Below are 14618 nucleotides of genomic sequence, written 5' to 3' on the forward strand. Positions count from 1 at the left end.
CTAGATAAGCACGAGGGAGAAAGGAATATGTTTGATTGAGGTGTACAAAATTATGAGGGGCATAGATAGAGTAGATAGAAAGGAACTTTTCTTCTTAGTAGAGGGGTCAATAAGCACAGGGCATAGTTTCAAGGTAAGGGGCAGGAGGTTTCGAGGGGATTTGAGGAAAAACTTTTTCACCCAGAGGGTGGTTGGAATCTGGAACTCACTGCCTGAAAGGGTGGTAGAGGCAGGAACCCTCACAACATTCAAGAAGCATTTAGATGAGCACTTGAAATGCCATAGCATACAAGGCTACGGACCAAGTGCTGGAAAATGGGATTAGAATAGACGGGGCTTGATGGCCGGCGTGGACACGATGGGCCGAAGGGCCTCTTTCTGTGCTGTATAACTCTGACTCTATGGTGGAGGGAGTGAATGTTTAAAATGTGACTCTTTTAGCCCAGGTTGTACAGCAGGGCCTCTTTCTGTGCTGTATAACTCTATGATATGATTCTATGGGGTGAGATGAAGTAGAGTGGGAGGAGGCTGGTGTGGAGCGTAAACACTGGCATGGAGCAGTTGGGCCGAATGGCCTGTTACTGTGCTGTACATTCTATGTAATAAATCGATTACCCCGTCATCGAGCAAATGTGTTGGAAATGCTTTTATTTTCCAAGAGTTGCATCGTCGAGTGGAAGAAATTAACACACGGATTCGGAATGCGCAGAAGGAGCTTCACATGCTGAAGGAATTCAGAGACAGAGAGTTCCCCGTGTACTCTTTGAGAATTGCAGAGCTGCAGAGAGAAATTGGGAAACTCCCACAAAAGCACCAGGTAGGAGGAATCATTGTAAACACCGCGCATGCGCAGACATTTAAAGGGACCGCGCACTGAAAGAAACAGGCCGCGCAGAACGAAGCGCAGCTTGCAGGGAACATTGCTTCCAGCCCACTGCTGTGAAACGATTCGTGCTTCTTTTTAGCCTAAACCCGTGGTAGCCCGAGCTTCAGAAACAGCGCTGTACTGCAAGGTGGACGGGGGGGGGATCAGCGCTCCTGTGCATTTCTACGCTTACCGTACGCAACATGAGTTTGTTGCTGCCTGTGGGTAACTTTGCATGAAAAGCTCCAGAAGCAGCGAAACTGCTAATCGCGTGCCGTTATTGTAACTTAATCTTCCTTTGATATCGAACAGGCTGAACTGGACGACATAGAGCAGATTGCACTTGCACAGAGGAGAAAATTGGAAAGCGCGTTGAAAGAGAAGGAACAAGAAATATTACAGAAGGTCGCTGAGGTCAGTAACTTATAGTAGTGAAGGGTATTGGAAATCTGGAACAGTCTTTTACTTCCCCCGCCCCCACCCCACACCCCCCCAGAAAGAATGCCGTTGAGGCTGGGGGGTCAATTGACAATTTTTTAAACTACGTGATGGATCTTTATTAGGTAAGGGTATTAAGGGTTACAGAACCAAGGTGGGTGGATGAAGCTGAGGTACAGATCAGCCATGGTCTGATTGAATGGCGGAACAGGCTCGAGGGGCTGAATGGCCCCCTCCTGCTCCTATTTGAAGAGTCCACTCTTCCCCACTCTCTCAGGTTTGTTAATTTGCTGAAGTATAACTTGCACTTTACCAGAAAGATTCCAACAATGTGTCAACAAAGGGTTCAAAAGGTCACTTTTTCCCCTTTGGTGGTGGAATTACTAATGTACCCGTTGAAGACATTTGATTTTCTAACACTCAGTGGGCAGGAGCCGACAGCGTAACACTTCGTGTCAATTTAGCTCAGTCGGTAACATTCTCCTCTTTTGAGCCAAAAGGTCATGGGTTCAAGGAAGGGAGCGGGGTAGTGGTATAGAGACAATAGCCTGGATTATTTGAAGGATATATTGGCCTTGGAGGGAGTGCAGCACAGATTCACCAGAATGATTACAAAGTATTACAATTGCAAAGTGTTTACAGCACAGAAACAGGCCATTCTGCCCAACTGGTCCGTGCCAGTGTTTATGCTCCACACGAGCCGCCTCCCACTCCTCTTCATCTCAGCCCATCAATATACCCTTCTATTCATTTCTCTCTCGTGCTTATCTAGCTTCCCCTTAAATATGTCTCTGCTATTCACCTCAACTACTCCTTGTGGTAGTGAGCTCCACTCTCTGGATAAAGAAGTTAACCTAATGACACCGGGGCTAAAAGCGATAAATTCCGAGGACAGGTTGCACAGACTGGGCTTGTATTCCCTCGAGTATAGAGGATTAAGGGGTGATCTAATTGAGGTGTTTGCGATGATTAAAGGAGTTGATAGGGTAGAGAGAGAGAAACTATTTCCGCTGGTGGGGGGAGTCCAGAACAAGGGGGCAGAACCTTAAAAATTAGAGCCAGGCTGTTCAGGGGTGATGTCAGGAGTCACTTCTTCACACAAAGGGTGGTGGAAATCTGGAACTCTCTCCCGCAGAAAGTTGTGGTCGGGGGGTCAATTGACAATTTCAAAACTGAGATTTAGATTTTTGTTAGGCAAGGTTATTGAGGGTGACGGCACCAAGGCAGGGAGACGGAGTTAAGATACAGATCAGCCACGAACTAATTGAATGGCGGAACAGGCTCAAGGGGCTGAATGGCCTCCTCCTGTTCCTGTGACTTTTCTCTGCACTCACTCCACCCCCCTCGCCCCCGTATTTTCCAGGATCAGCTTAATTTTACTAATCAGGGTGAGCTCCCGGCATTGGAGTCATCCATTTGAAGGCGTGAAGTTACAGAGCTGCAGAATGTAAACTCGAGCACCACTGTATTTGACTCGGAAAACAAAAAGCAAATTCTCGCGAGTTGTTTATTTTTAAAAACAGACCTTGCCCAGATTAAACAATGAAAATTTGGCAAGCAGAATTCTAGATCAGCAACAGGGAAATATTTAAGCAGGAGGGGGAAAGAGTACAAATCAAGTATAATCCAGTAAGCTAAAAAGGGAATGTAGCAAAGAACAGAGTTTAATGAATGAATGAATAGGGAGAATTTGAACCTAAAAAAAAATGTAAGTGCTTACTGGACAGATAATACAAGTGAAAGCCAGGACAAATATAAAGAATATCACCTCACAAAGGCCTTCGACACTGTCAACCGTGAGGGATTATGGAGTGTCCTCCTCAAATTTGGCTGCCCTCAAAAGTTTGTCACCATCCTCAGCCTGCTTCACGACGACATGCAAGCCGTGATCCTGACCAACAGATCCACCACAGACCCAATTTACGTACGGACCGGTGTCAAGCAAGGCTGTGTCATCGCACCAATGCTCTTCTTGATTTTCCTGCCTGCAAGGCTCCATCTCGCCCTCAGTAAGCTACCCGCTGGAGTGGAGCTAATCTACAGAACAAACGGGAAACGGTTCAACCTCTGTCGCCTCTGTTATGTATTCTGTGTTCTATTGTGTGTTCTCCTCCCACCTGTGGTGGCACTGTCACAGGAGATAAATGGTTGGGTGTTCTCTGTTAAGTTTAGCTCTCTTTGTTCGGAACTTTCCAGAACTTCCTTTCCTTCCAATAAAGCACTTCATGTTTGAATCTGAGTTCTGAGTCCTAAATTGTGTCTAGGTAGAAAGGTACCGACACCACAACAGCCTCCAGTCCAAATCCAAGGCAGTCCCATAGAAACATAGAAGATAGGAGCAGGAGTAGGCCATTCGGCCCCTCGAGCTTCCTCTGCCATTTAATGAAATCATGGCTGATCATCCAAATTCAGTACCCTGTTCCTGCTTTCTCCCCATATCCCTTGATCCCTTTAGCCTTAAGAAATATATCTAACTCCTTCTTGAATATATTTAATGAATTGGCCTCAACTGCCTTGTGTGGTAGAGAATTCCACAGGTTCACCACTCTCTGGGTGAAGAAATTCCTCCTCATCTCTGTCCTAAATGGCTTACCCCTTTATCCTTAGACTGTGACCCCTGGTTCTGGACTCCCCCGCCATCGGGAACATCCTTCCTGCATCTAGCCTGTCTAGTCCTGTTAGAATTTTATAGGTTTCAATTAGATCCCCTCTCATTCTTCTAAACTCCAGCGAGTACAAGCCCAATCGACCCAATCTCTCCTCATACATCATTCCTGCCATCCCAGGTATCAGCCTGGTGAATCTTCGCTGCACTCCCTCCATGGCAAGAACATCCCTCCTCAGATAAGGCGACCAAAACTGCACACAATACTCAAGGTGTGGTCTCACCAAGGCCCTGTACAACTGCAGCAAGAGACATCCTTGTTCCTGTACTCGAACCCTCTCGCTACGAAGGCCAACATACCATTTGCCTTCTTAACCGCCTGCTGCACCTGCATGCTTACCTTCAGCGACTGGTGCACAAGGACACCCAGGTCTCATTGCACTTCCCCTTCTCCCAATCTATTGCCTTTCAGATAATAATCTGTCTTCCTGTTTTTGCCACCAAAGTGGATAACCTCGCATTTATCCACATTATACTGCATCTGCCCAATCGCCCAACCTGTCCAAATCATACTGGAGTTTCTCGGCATCCACCTCACAGCGCACACGCCCATCCAGCTTTGTGTCATCTGCAAACTTGGAGATATTACATCTAGTTCCCTCGTCTAGATCATTAATATATATTGTGAATAGCTGGGGTCCTAGCACTGATCCCTGCGGTACCCCACTAGTCACTGCTTGCCACTCGGAAAAAGACCCGTTTATTCCAACTCTTTGCTTCCTGTCTGCCAACCAGTTCTCTATCCAAGTCAGTACCTTATCCCCAATCCCATGTGCTTTAACTTTACACGCTAATCTCTTATGCGGGACCTTATCGAAAGCCTTCTGAAAATCCAAATACACCACATCCACTGGTTCTCCCTTTATCTATTGTAATGAAATCTGCTTGTCTTGCCTGTATTCGTTTTGCACTCATGTATATTACCCTCCCCCACACGGTGTATAGTTTCACTTCCTCTTTCCTGACTAACCTGGAATGTTCCAGGTCTTGGCTCTTGGCTCCACCCCTGACTTCTCTTACATAAAGATCCCAGGATCTGTATGACTCATTCCTGCGAGCCAGTCAGTGTGTTGAGATGTTAGCTCTGATCTTAGTGATTAAAAGCCAACTTGTTAAAGTCTATAACTTCTAGTTTTGTGGTTATTGAAGGCACATCACTTTTAATCACTAAAGAATACTAGGATGGATCGACTCCTAAAACCAGAGCGTCTGGACTTGGATCCACATTCTGCTGAAGCATCAAATCAATTTGGACACTGGCTCAAATGCTTCGAACTCTTCGCGAGGGCCTCATCCGCTAGTGAGGTAGATAAACTGAGTCTACTGACTACTCGCGTTAATCATCGGATTTATTCGTTCATCCGGGACGCCACCTCTTACACGGAGGCCATCACTATCCTGAAGGCCCAATACCAGAGGCCAGTAAACGAAGTGTACGCCAGACATCTGCTGGCTACACGCAGGCAGCGACCTGAGGAATCAATGGACGATTTCTTACAGGGCCTAAAGGACTTGGTCCGGGACTGTAACTGCAAGGCCGTGACGGCCAACGCGTACTCTGACGAATTGGTCCGCGATTCCTTCATCACGGGCCTCAAATCGAATTATATCCGGCAGAGACTGCTGGAGAAGGAGGTCCTGGACTTAAAAAAGGCAGTGGCCACTGCGCGATTGCTGGACGTGGCCCAGAAAAACTCTGACTCTTATTCTTCCGGCCATGCGGCCCTCACCGCCTCGTGCGCGCCGAGCGGGCCGCCATCTTGGAATCAGCCATCTTCCCCATCCAGGTCTCAGACCAGCTCTACGCCGCCGGAGTCCCCACACAGAAGTTCACCCAAGAGTCCTACTACAGCGGCAATGTCTCGAGGCCCGAAATGCTACTTCTGCGGCCAGGCCAAGCACCCCAGACAACGATACCCAGCGAAGGACGCTACATGCTTCAAATGTAAGAAAAAGGGGCATTTTAGCAAAGTCTGCAGGGGGAATCAGATTTCCAACTCCGTCACCGCCTCGTGCGGGCCGCCATCTTGGGATCCACCATCTTTTCCCGACTCAACGGCCGCCCAGGGCACAACAGTGGCTTCGATCACGGTGGATCAATCCAGGCCACATCCGTTGACAAAATCCATGATGGACATACAGGTAAACGGGAATTTAACGAAATGTTTAATTGACTGTGGGAGTACCGAGAGTTTTATCCACCCTAGCCTGGTACGGCGGCACTCATTAACGGTAACCCCTACACGGAGCAGAATTGCTATGGCTGCTAAGCCCCACACTTCGGACATTTTGGGCTACTGTGTGGTAACACTGACTGTAAAAGGCACGGACTACAAGGATTTTAAACTCCTCGTGATGCCAGAACTCTGTGTTAATGTAATCTTGGGCCTGGACCTCCAGTGCCACCACGAAAGTGTCACGCTAGCATATGGCGGGTCCCAGCCACCACTCACAGTCTGTGGCCTATCAACCTTAAAAATCAGCCCGCCCTCTTTATTCGCTAATCTCGCTCCGAACTGTAGGCCCATAGTGACCAAAAGTAGACGGTACAGTCTGGAAGACCGACACTTTATCAAGGCGGAAGTGGACAGACTCCTGCGGGAAGGCATTATTGAATGCAGTACCAGTCCGTGGCGTGCCCAAGTAGTCATAGTTAAAAATAGCGAAAAGAAACGGATGGTAATTGACTACAGCCAGACTGTTAATATTTATACCCAGCTGGACGCCTACCCTTTACCCCGCATATCGGAAATGGTCAACCAGATCGCGCAATACCGAGTCTTCTCGACTATCGACCTCAAATCCGCGTATCACCAGCTCCCCATTAGAACGGAGGACCGCCCATACACCGCCTTTGAGGCGAACGGGCGCCTCTACCATTTTCTCAGAGTGCCCTTCGGGGTAACAAATGGGGTCTCGGTCTTCCAACGTGAGATGGACCGCATGGTTGACGAGAATAAACTACAAGCTACCTACCCCTATCTTGACAATGTCACTATCTGCGGGCACAACCAGCAAGACCACGATCTAAATCTTGCGAGATTTTTAAAAACTGCCCTAAAGCTGAATCTAACCTACAACGAAGACAAATGTGTCTTCAACACAACCCGTCTCTCTATCCTCGGCTGTGTGGTGGAAGATGGGGTAATTGGACCGGACCCTGACCGATTACGCCCCCTAAAGGAACTGCCCCTGCCACACAATCCCAAAGCTTTAAAAAGGTGCCTGGGATTTTTTTCGTATTATGCCCAATGGGTGCCCAATTACTCTGATAAGGCCCGACCCCTCATTAAATCGACGTCCTTCCCACTATCAGCTGAAGCTCGGGAGGCTTTCACCAGTATCAAACAGGACATTGAAAGGGCTGCACTGTGTGCTAGTACATCTTTTATAATTCCTCTGTCATCGAATTACAATATGCAGACGACGCTTGCGTCTGCGCACACCCCGAGGCCAAACTCCAAACCATCGTCAACACCTTCACTGAAGCGTATGAGAGCATGGGTCTTACACTAAACATCCATAAGACAAAGATCCTCTACCAACCTGCTGCCGCCACACCGTACTGCTCCCCGATTATCAAAATCCATGATGAGGCCTTGGACAACGTGGGGCACTTTCCATACCTCGGGAGCCTACTGTCAACAAGGGCAGATGTTGATGACTAAGTCCAACACCGCCTTCAGTATGCCAGTGCAGCCTTCGGTCGCCTGAGGAAGAGAATGTTTGAAGACCAGGACCTCAAACCTGGCACCAAGCTCATGGTCTACAGAGCAGCAGTGATACCCGCTCTCCTGTATGCTTCAGAGACATGGACCATGTACAGCAGGCACCTCCAAAGCACTGGAGAGGTACCACCAACGCTGCCTCCGCAAGATCCTGCAAATCCATTGGCAGGATAGGCGCACCAACGTCCGTGTTCTCGCCCAGGCCAACATCCCCAGCATCGAAGCTTTGACCATGCTTGATCAGCTCCGATGGATGGGCCACATCGTCCGCATGCCTGATACGAGACTCCCAAAACAAGTGCTCTACTCTGAGCTCCGGCACGGCAAGAGAGCCCCAGGTGGGCAGAGGAAACGCTTCACGGACACCCTCAAAGCCTCCTTGAAGAAGTGCAACATCCCCCACCGACACCTGGGAATCCCTGGCCCAAGACTGCACAAAGTGGAGGAGAAGCGTCCGGGAAGGTGCCGAACACCTCGAGTCTCTTCGCCGGGAGCAAGCGGAAGCCAAGCGCAGGCAGCGCAAGGAGCACACGTCAACCCAAGCACCCCACCCACCCGCCCCTTCAACCACCGTCTGCCCCACCTGTGACAGAGACTGTAGGTCCTGCATTGGACTCATCAGTCACCTGCGAGCTCATTTTTAATGTGGAAGCAAGTCAGCCTCGGTTCCGAGGGACTGCCTAAGAAGAAGAGAAGAAAGAATATGGGAAAGCTACAACAGTAGGGAATAGAAGCCAGGAGAGTCGGTATCCAGAGGTAATTGGCAAAAGAACCATTGGGGAGTTGAGTTTTTTTTACGCAGTGAGTTGTTACGCTCTGGAATGCGCTGCCTGAATGGAAGCAGATTCAGTCGTAACTTTCAAAAGGGAATTGGATAAACTCATGAAAAGGAAACATTTGCAGGGCAGTGGGGAAAGAGCAGGGGGAGTGGGACTAATTGGAGAGCTTTTTCAAAGAGCAGGCACAATGGGCCAAATGGCCTCCTTTACTGTATTTTCAACAGTTGTAGAAGAGAGTAAATTGCTGAAATTGATAAACCTTCTGTTGACGGGTTTATTTTTAAAGGGTGCAGTATTGATCTTCTACCACCAGATGTCACCGGCGCTTCGAGGAAGCTGAAGACCAACATTTGCGCCATTTTGCCTTTTCTTAACTTCCACTGTTCGGCTCCTGGTATTTGGATAATATTTGAAGCAGAGGAAGTTGCAGGGCTTTGGGGAGGGAGTGGGGCAGTGGGATTAGTTTTCCGTTACTGTAGCAAAGAGCCAGGACCGACACAGTGGGGTAGATTTTTGCCTTCACTGCTTGGATAGTAATTCTTTATGCACCCGGTTTTTCATTCCATTGACTCTGTATTGGGCAGGCAGGCCGCTCCGCTGGATTACTGCCCAGGTGGTGAAGACAGTAATCTACCCCAGCAGGTCAACTGGCCTCCTTCTGTGTTGTGAACTTAGGAACATAGGAATTGCTAGACGTAAAAAGACCAAGGTCCCATCTAGTTCACCTTCTGCCATCCTGGTAGTCGCCTGATCCAATGATAATGGGGCTGTTGACTAATCACAGCAATCAATCTCTATCAATGAGTCTATAATAGACCCAGACACAAGGCGAGGAAAACCCCCAGTGGTGGAGAGCTTTGGGAACCGTGGGTCCAAAGTCACCTTTTTCCTTCCAAGCTTGCGACACTCACCACGCATCATGTCTTGAATTACTCATAAACGATTTCCCCAAAATTTGATTTTCTGATGGTTCTATGAAACCTAGAAGTGAAAGGACTCCTAGTTTCAGAATTCTAGATGAAACAAAGACGTATTAAAAACATCTTTAGAAAAGTCCGAAAATACTCAGCAGATAAGTCACTTGGGTAAAGGACAGTTGCCTGTGGAACTTTCCTGCTGAGAATTACAGCACATTCGCCACTTGTATACAGCGGGGAATAATAACTACCAGCGATTCAGCAGCTCTTGTGCTGTACAGCAAGACCTCCTCAATCATTATTGCACCCTAGAACATAATCCGAGCTTAGCACTCTGAAGCAGAACAATTGCACGAGCACAACACTGTTCATGTTTTTTAAATTATTATTCATTCTCGGGGTGTGGGCACCGTTAGCAAGGCTGGCATTTATTGCCCATCCCTTGTTTTCACTGAGAAGATTGTTTAGCAGTTTTGATACAACTGAGTGGCTTGCTGGGCCACTTCAGAGGGCAGTTAAGAATCAACCACATTGGTGTGGGACTGGAAGCACATATAGGCCAGACCAGGTAAGGATGGCAGGTTTCCTTCCCTAGTGGACATTAAAAGAAAAAGAGACTTGCATTTCATGACCACCAGTCGTCCCAAAGCGCTTTACAGCCAATGAAGTACTTTTTGAACTGTCGTCACGGTTGTAATGTAGGAAACGCGTCAGCCAATTTGTGCACAGCAAGCTCCCGCAAACAGCAATGTGATAATAACCAGATAGTCTGTTTTTATTATGTTGATTGAGGGATCAATATTGGCCAGGAGACCGGGGAGAACTCCCCAGCTCCTCTTCAAAATAGTGCCATGGGCTCTTTTACGTTCACCTGAGAGAGCTGGTTTAACATCTCATCTAAAAGACGGCACCTCCGACAGTGCAGCACTCCCTCAGCACTGCACTGGAGTGTCAGCTTAGATTTATGTGCTCGAGTCTCTGGAGTGGGACTGTGAGCCCACATCCGTCTGACTCGGAGGCGAGGGCGCTACCCACTGAGCCACAGCTGACACTTGAGCCAGTTGGGTTTTTACGACAGTCCAACAGCTTTTTGGTCATCTTTAGTGATGCCAGGTTTTTATTTCAAAATTTCTTTGTATCGCTGAATTCAATTTCACAAACTTCCGTGGTGGGATTTGAACTCGCATCCTCTGGGTTATTAGTCCAGCCCTGTGCAGTAAGGTAACCACTACACTACCGTACCCTTCCAACTTCAGCTACAATGCAGTTTTCTTACTCTGAGCAGTGAATTATTTTTTTAATGGTTATTGTTTTATGCTGGCAGGAACAATTCCGCTTCATTCCTCCAGGATTGCAAGAGCTAATGTTTCACAATACTGTGATGAAGAAGGAAATAGAAATTCACAAAGAGGTCAGTGCAGAGAATGGCGATACTTGAATAATCTCCGCCCTGTCTAAATGCAAACGCACAGCACTGATTCCGACTTCCATGCGTTGTGTGGATCTATCCCTTGGACTCTGGCATGAACAGAGTGGCGCAGCCTCGTGTGGTTGGCGATGCTGTCCAGGGGGCCGCAGTCCAGGCACCGCAGTCCAGGCACCGCAGTGCCTCGGGCACTGTGTGCGCCACCAGCTCTGCTGAGCGCCGTCTTTGCGCCATAATGCAAGGTTAGCGGTACATGATGCCCTGAGCGCTGTACAGGGGTCAGGGAAGCGCTGCAGTGCTGGGTAACTCAGCAGGTGCCTCCTGCCGTTGCTTGGAATGGCCCCCCCACTTGCCGTAAAAGTTCGAGGCTGGGACAACGTCGGCTGTGACCGACAGAGGCGTCTCTGTTGCCGAGGCGGTTTACCAATGTGGCCGCAGTTGTTCACAGGGACTCGGGGGAGTGGCGGGCGGGGGTGCAATTCTAACCTAACCCGTCCGTCAGGCAGCTGACCGGATCGGGTGTAATGCTGGTTTACACTCCGACTGATTTTACTCCATTTAAGTCACTGGAGGGTAATATCGGGCGGAGTGTGAAACCTGCATTCCACCCTATTCCCCTGGGTTTCCTGTCTGCCGAGTTAGGTTAAAATTACCCCGCTAGTTTTTACACAGAGGTTACTTTAAATTAAGCTGCGGGAGCAGAGCAAGGGGACACAGGTTCTGACTAGAGAAGGGTCCTTTTAGGACAGATATCAGGAAATTCTTTGTCACTCAAGAGCGAGCAACATGGAGTAAGCCTCAGGGTAGAGTAGCGGAGGAATCATTTAAGAAGCAATTGGACGCTGCCATGCAGTGATGTTAGGATCTCTCTGGATGATGAATCAAGATGGGCTGAATTGCCTTCCTCGTCCATAATTAGCTTGTGATATCCAGGTACATAAGAACATAAGAAATAGGAGCAGGAGTAGGCCATTCGGCCCTTCGAGCCTGCTCCGCCATTCAAGGAGACCATGGCTGATCTTCTGCCTCAACTCCATTCACCGGCCCTATCGCCATATCCCTTGATGCCCTTGCTAGTCAGAAATCTATCGACTTCTGTTTTGAATATACCCAAGGTACAAATATCTGGGTCTGTGTACATGGCTGGCTGTGCAAGGACAGATCCCCATTGATCTTAAGAGGTGCATCTCTGGACCTTGAGTTTTAGTCTTATCCGCCTTTACAATAAACTGGAGCGGCACTTGGAACACACAACCTTCTGACTCTGCTGCGAGGGTGCTACCCACTAAGCCACAGCTGGTGACAAGGAACAGACTGAATTTGGAGGAGTGAAGGGTGCAAGGTAGGAGGTACGGCTTGGGGAGTTGAGGGGCATCGCTGAGGTAGGGGCAGAGCCATGGAAGAGGCAATTTGAAAGCAAAAGACGAGGAACTTAAAATCAATTCGCTGGGATGTGGAGATTGACAAGAACAGGGGTGATGAGAGTGTAGGGCTCTGCAGGTGAGGAGAGGTCCACTCACTCTGAATGAGTTGTAATTTGGTGATGTGCCAATGAGGAAAGCACTTGAGAAGATAAGTGACAAGGAGATAAAGCTGCGGATTAGGTATAGGTTGAATATATTTATGCTCATGTTCACAGAGTATAATTTCAAGGCTGCTTTTTTCAGATTGAATTAGCTTTTGCTGAATTGGTGCCATGTAAAAAAAATAGCTTCTCTAACTTTATTAACTTTTTTTTAAAATGTGCAGCTGAACAAAGATATGGAAAGGAATAACTTGGAGTTACAGCAGCAAATGTTACATCTACTGAAATCAAAGAGGGACTGCAGGGAGGAGATCTTCGCAGATATTCTTACAAAGCAACCAAAGTACGTATCTTCACTGGTCGAGAACAGTCTGTCGACTGAAACTGTTGCAGGGGTTTTTATTAAAGTATAAATGAATTAGACGCTCCCCAATGGCATAAAGCTGGCGAAAATATGCAGCACAATTATAGAACAAGGAATAGACTGTGAAATTTCCCTGATGCTTCATAAATACATAAGAAATAGGAGTAGGAGTAAACCATTCGGCATCTCGAGCATGCTCTGCCATAAGATCATGACTGATCATCGACCTCAACTTCACTTTCCCGCCCGATCACCACATCCCTTGATTCCCCTAGAGTCCAAAAACCTATCGATTTCAGCCTTGAATATACTCAACGATTCAGCATCCGCAGCCCTCTGGGGTAGAGAATTCCAAAGATTCACAACCCTCTGAGTGAAGAAATTCCTCCTCATCTTGGTCTTAAATGGCCGACCCCTTATCCTGAGACTATGTCCCCGAGTTCTAGACTCTCCAGCCAGGGGAAACAACCTCTCAGCGTCTATCATGTCAATCTCCCCTCAGAATCTTTTATGTTTCAATGAGATCATCATTCTTCTAAACTCCAGGGAGTATAGGCTCAATCTCTCTTCATAGGACAACCCTCTCATCCCAGGAATCAATCTAGTGAACCTTCATTGCACCGCATCCAAGGTAAGTATGTCCTTTCTCAGGTAAGGAGACTAAAACTGTGCGCAGTACTCCAGGTGTGGTCTCACCAAAGCCCAGTACAATTGCAGCAAGACTTCCTTACTCTTATACTCCAACCCCCTTCAGCAAGTTTACCCAGCAAGCTGCTCAATAACACAGACCAGTGAGGTCGCAGGTCTAGGCTGGGTTAGCTGAACTCCGCCAGGGCGAGGGTAGGGCTGCTACAAGTGGCCTCAGTGCCCTTGGCTTAGGTGGGGCGGGGGGGTGGAAAAATCACTGAGGATTTGTGGTCCCGTTCACTGGGCTGTGACCCTGCTGGGACTTCGGGCATTGGGTGAGCACTGGATGCAGGATTTGCCCCTCGATTCCCCACAAGTTAGAGGTTTCAGTATCGCCAGGGCCACCTCAGTGAGGTAAATGTGCGGATAAACTGCTGACACTCAATGAAAGTAGGAAAAACTGCTGATGAGGCAGCCCGGGCACACTATGGGCGCCTGGCTTAAGAGCGGCAAAGCTACCACGACAACTTGAATTTGTATAGCGTCTTTAACGTATTAAAATGTCCCAAGGCGCTTCACAGGAGCAATTATTAAACAAAATTTGACACCGAGCCACATAAGTGATGCGCAAGAGGCCAGAATTGGATGAGTGCAGAGGTCTGGGAGGATTCCCCAATTTCCATCGCATCACCAGTGACGGTTGTGCCTTCAGCTGCCTGGGCCCTAAGCTCTGGAATTCCCTCCCTAAACCTCTCCGTCTCGCTACCTCTCTCTTCTCCTTTAAGACGCTCCTTAAAACCTACCAAGCTTTTGGTCACCTGTCCTAATATCTCTCTATGTTGCTCGACGTCAAATTTTGCCTGATAACGCTCCTGTGAAGCGCCTTGGGATGTACGTTAAAGGTGCTACAGGAAACTTTGTGCTATCCGGAGGTGAGCTATCCGGCAATCTGGAGCCACCGGCAAAAATCAGCAGCCATTTTTTATTCTTTTTGTTTGTTTTTTTTGCTTTGTTTGAACAGTCAAGCTGTGCAAGGTCTGTAGCTATAGCAACAGCTTCAGCTACAGAGCTTTAGGGCCACACCCGAGTGTTTAGAAGCTGTTGCTAAGCAACAGTGTTTGTTGTCAAATACGGAGACAAGAATCACCCTATCTCTCAACATTAACTCTGGAGAGTACGGCAGTTTTCAGGCAACGGCAGCAGCTCGGTCCCGTGGGTGCCGGATAGCACAAAGTTTCCTGTATATAAATGCAAGTTGTCGTGGTTGTTGTCTTAACAGCAACG

The 14618-nt window shown here is 48.1% G+C and overlaps 1 protein-coding gene across 4 annotated transcripts in view; it reads left to right on the forward strand.

Moving 5' to 3' along the window:
- LOC147108887 (uncharacterized protein C20orf96-like) overlaps window positions 1-14618 on the forward strand; it is a 63603-nt gene that overhangs the window by 22565 nt on the left and 26420 nt on the right. For 3 of the 4 annotated variants that reach the window (XM_086005817.1, XM_086005816.1, XM_086005819.1), the window contains 4 exons: window positions 660-817; window positions 1178-1279; window positions 10717-10803; window positions 12568-12686. In XM_086005817.1, the coding sequence (XP_085861943.1) occupies window positions 660-817; window positions 1178-1279; window positions 10717-10803; window positions 12568-12686 (466 nt within the window). Of the gene's footprint in view, window positions 1-659; window positions 818-1177; window positions 1280-3163; window positions 3538-10716; window positions 10804-12567; window positions 12687-14618 lie in introns of those variants that run through there. The other variant, XM_086005818.1, reaches the window with a different exon arrangement.

This window comes from Somniosus microcephalus, chromosome 13, assembly GCF_052327205.1.
Source record: "Somniosus microcephalus isolate GS21.2 chromosome 13, FLI_Smic_1.0, whole genome shotgun sequence".
In the NCBI taxonomy this organism is placed as follows: domain Eukaryota; kingdom Metazoa; phylum Chordata; class Chondrichthyes; order Squaliformes; family Somniosidae; genus Somniosus; species Somniosus microcephalus.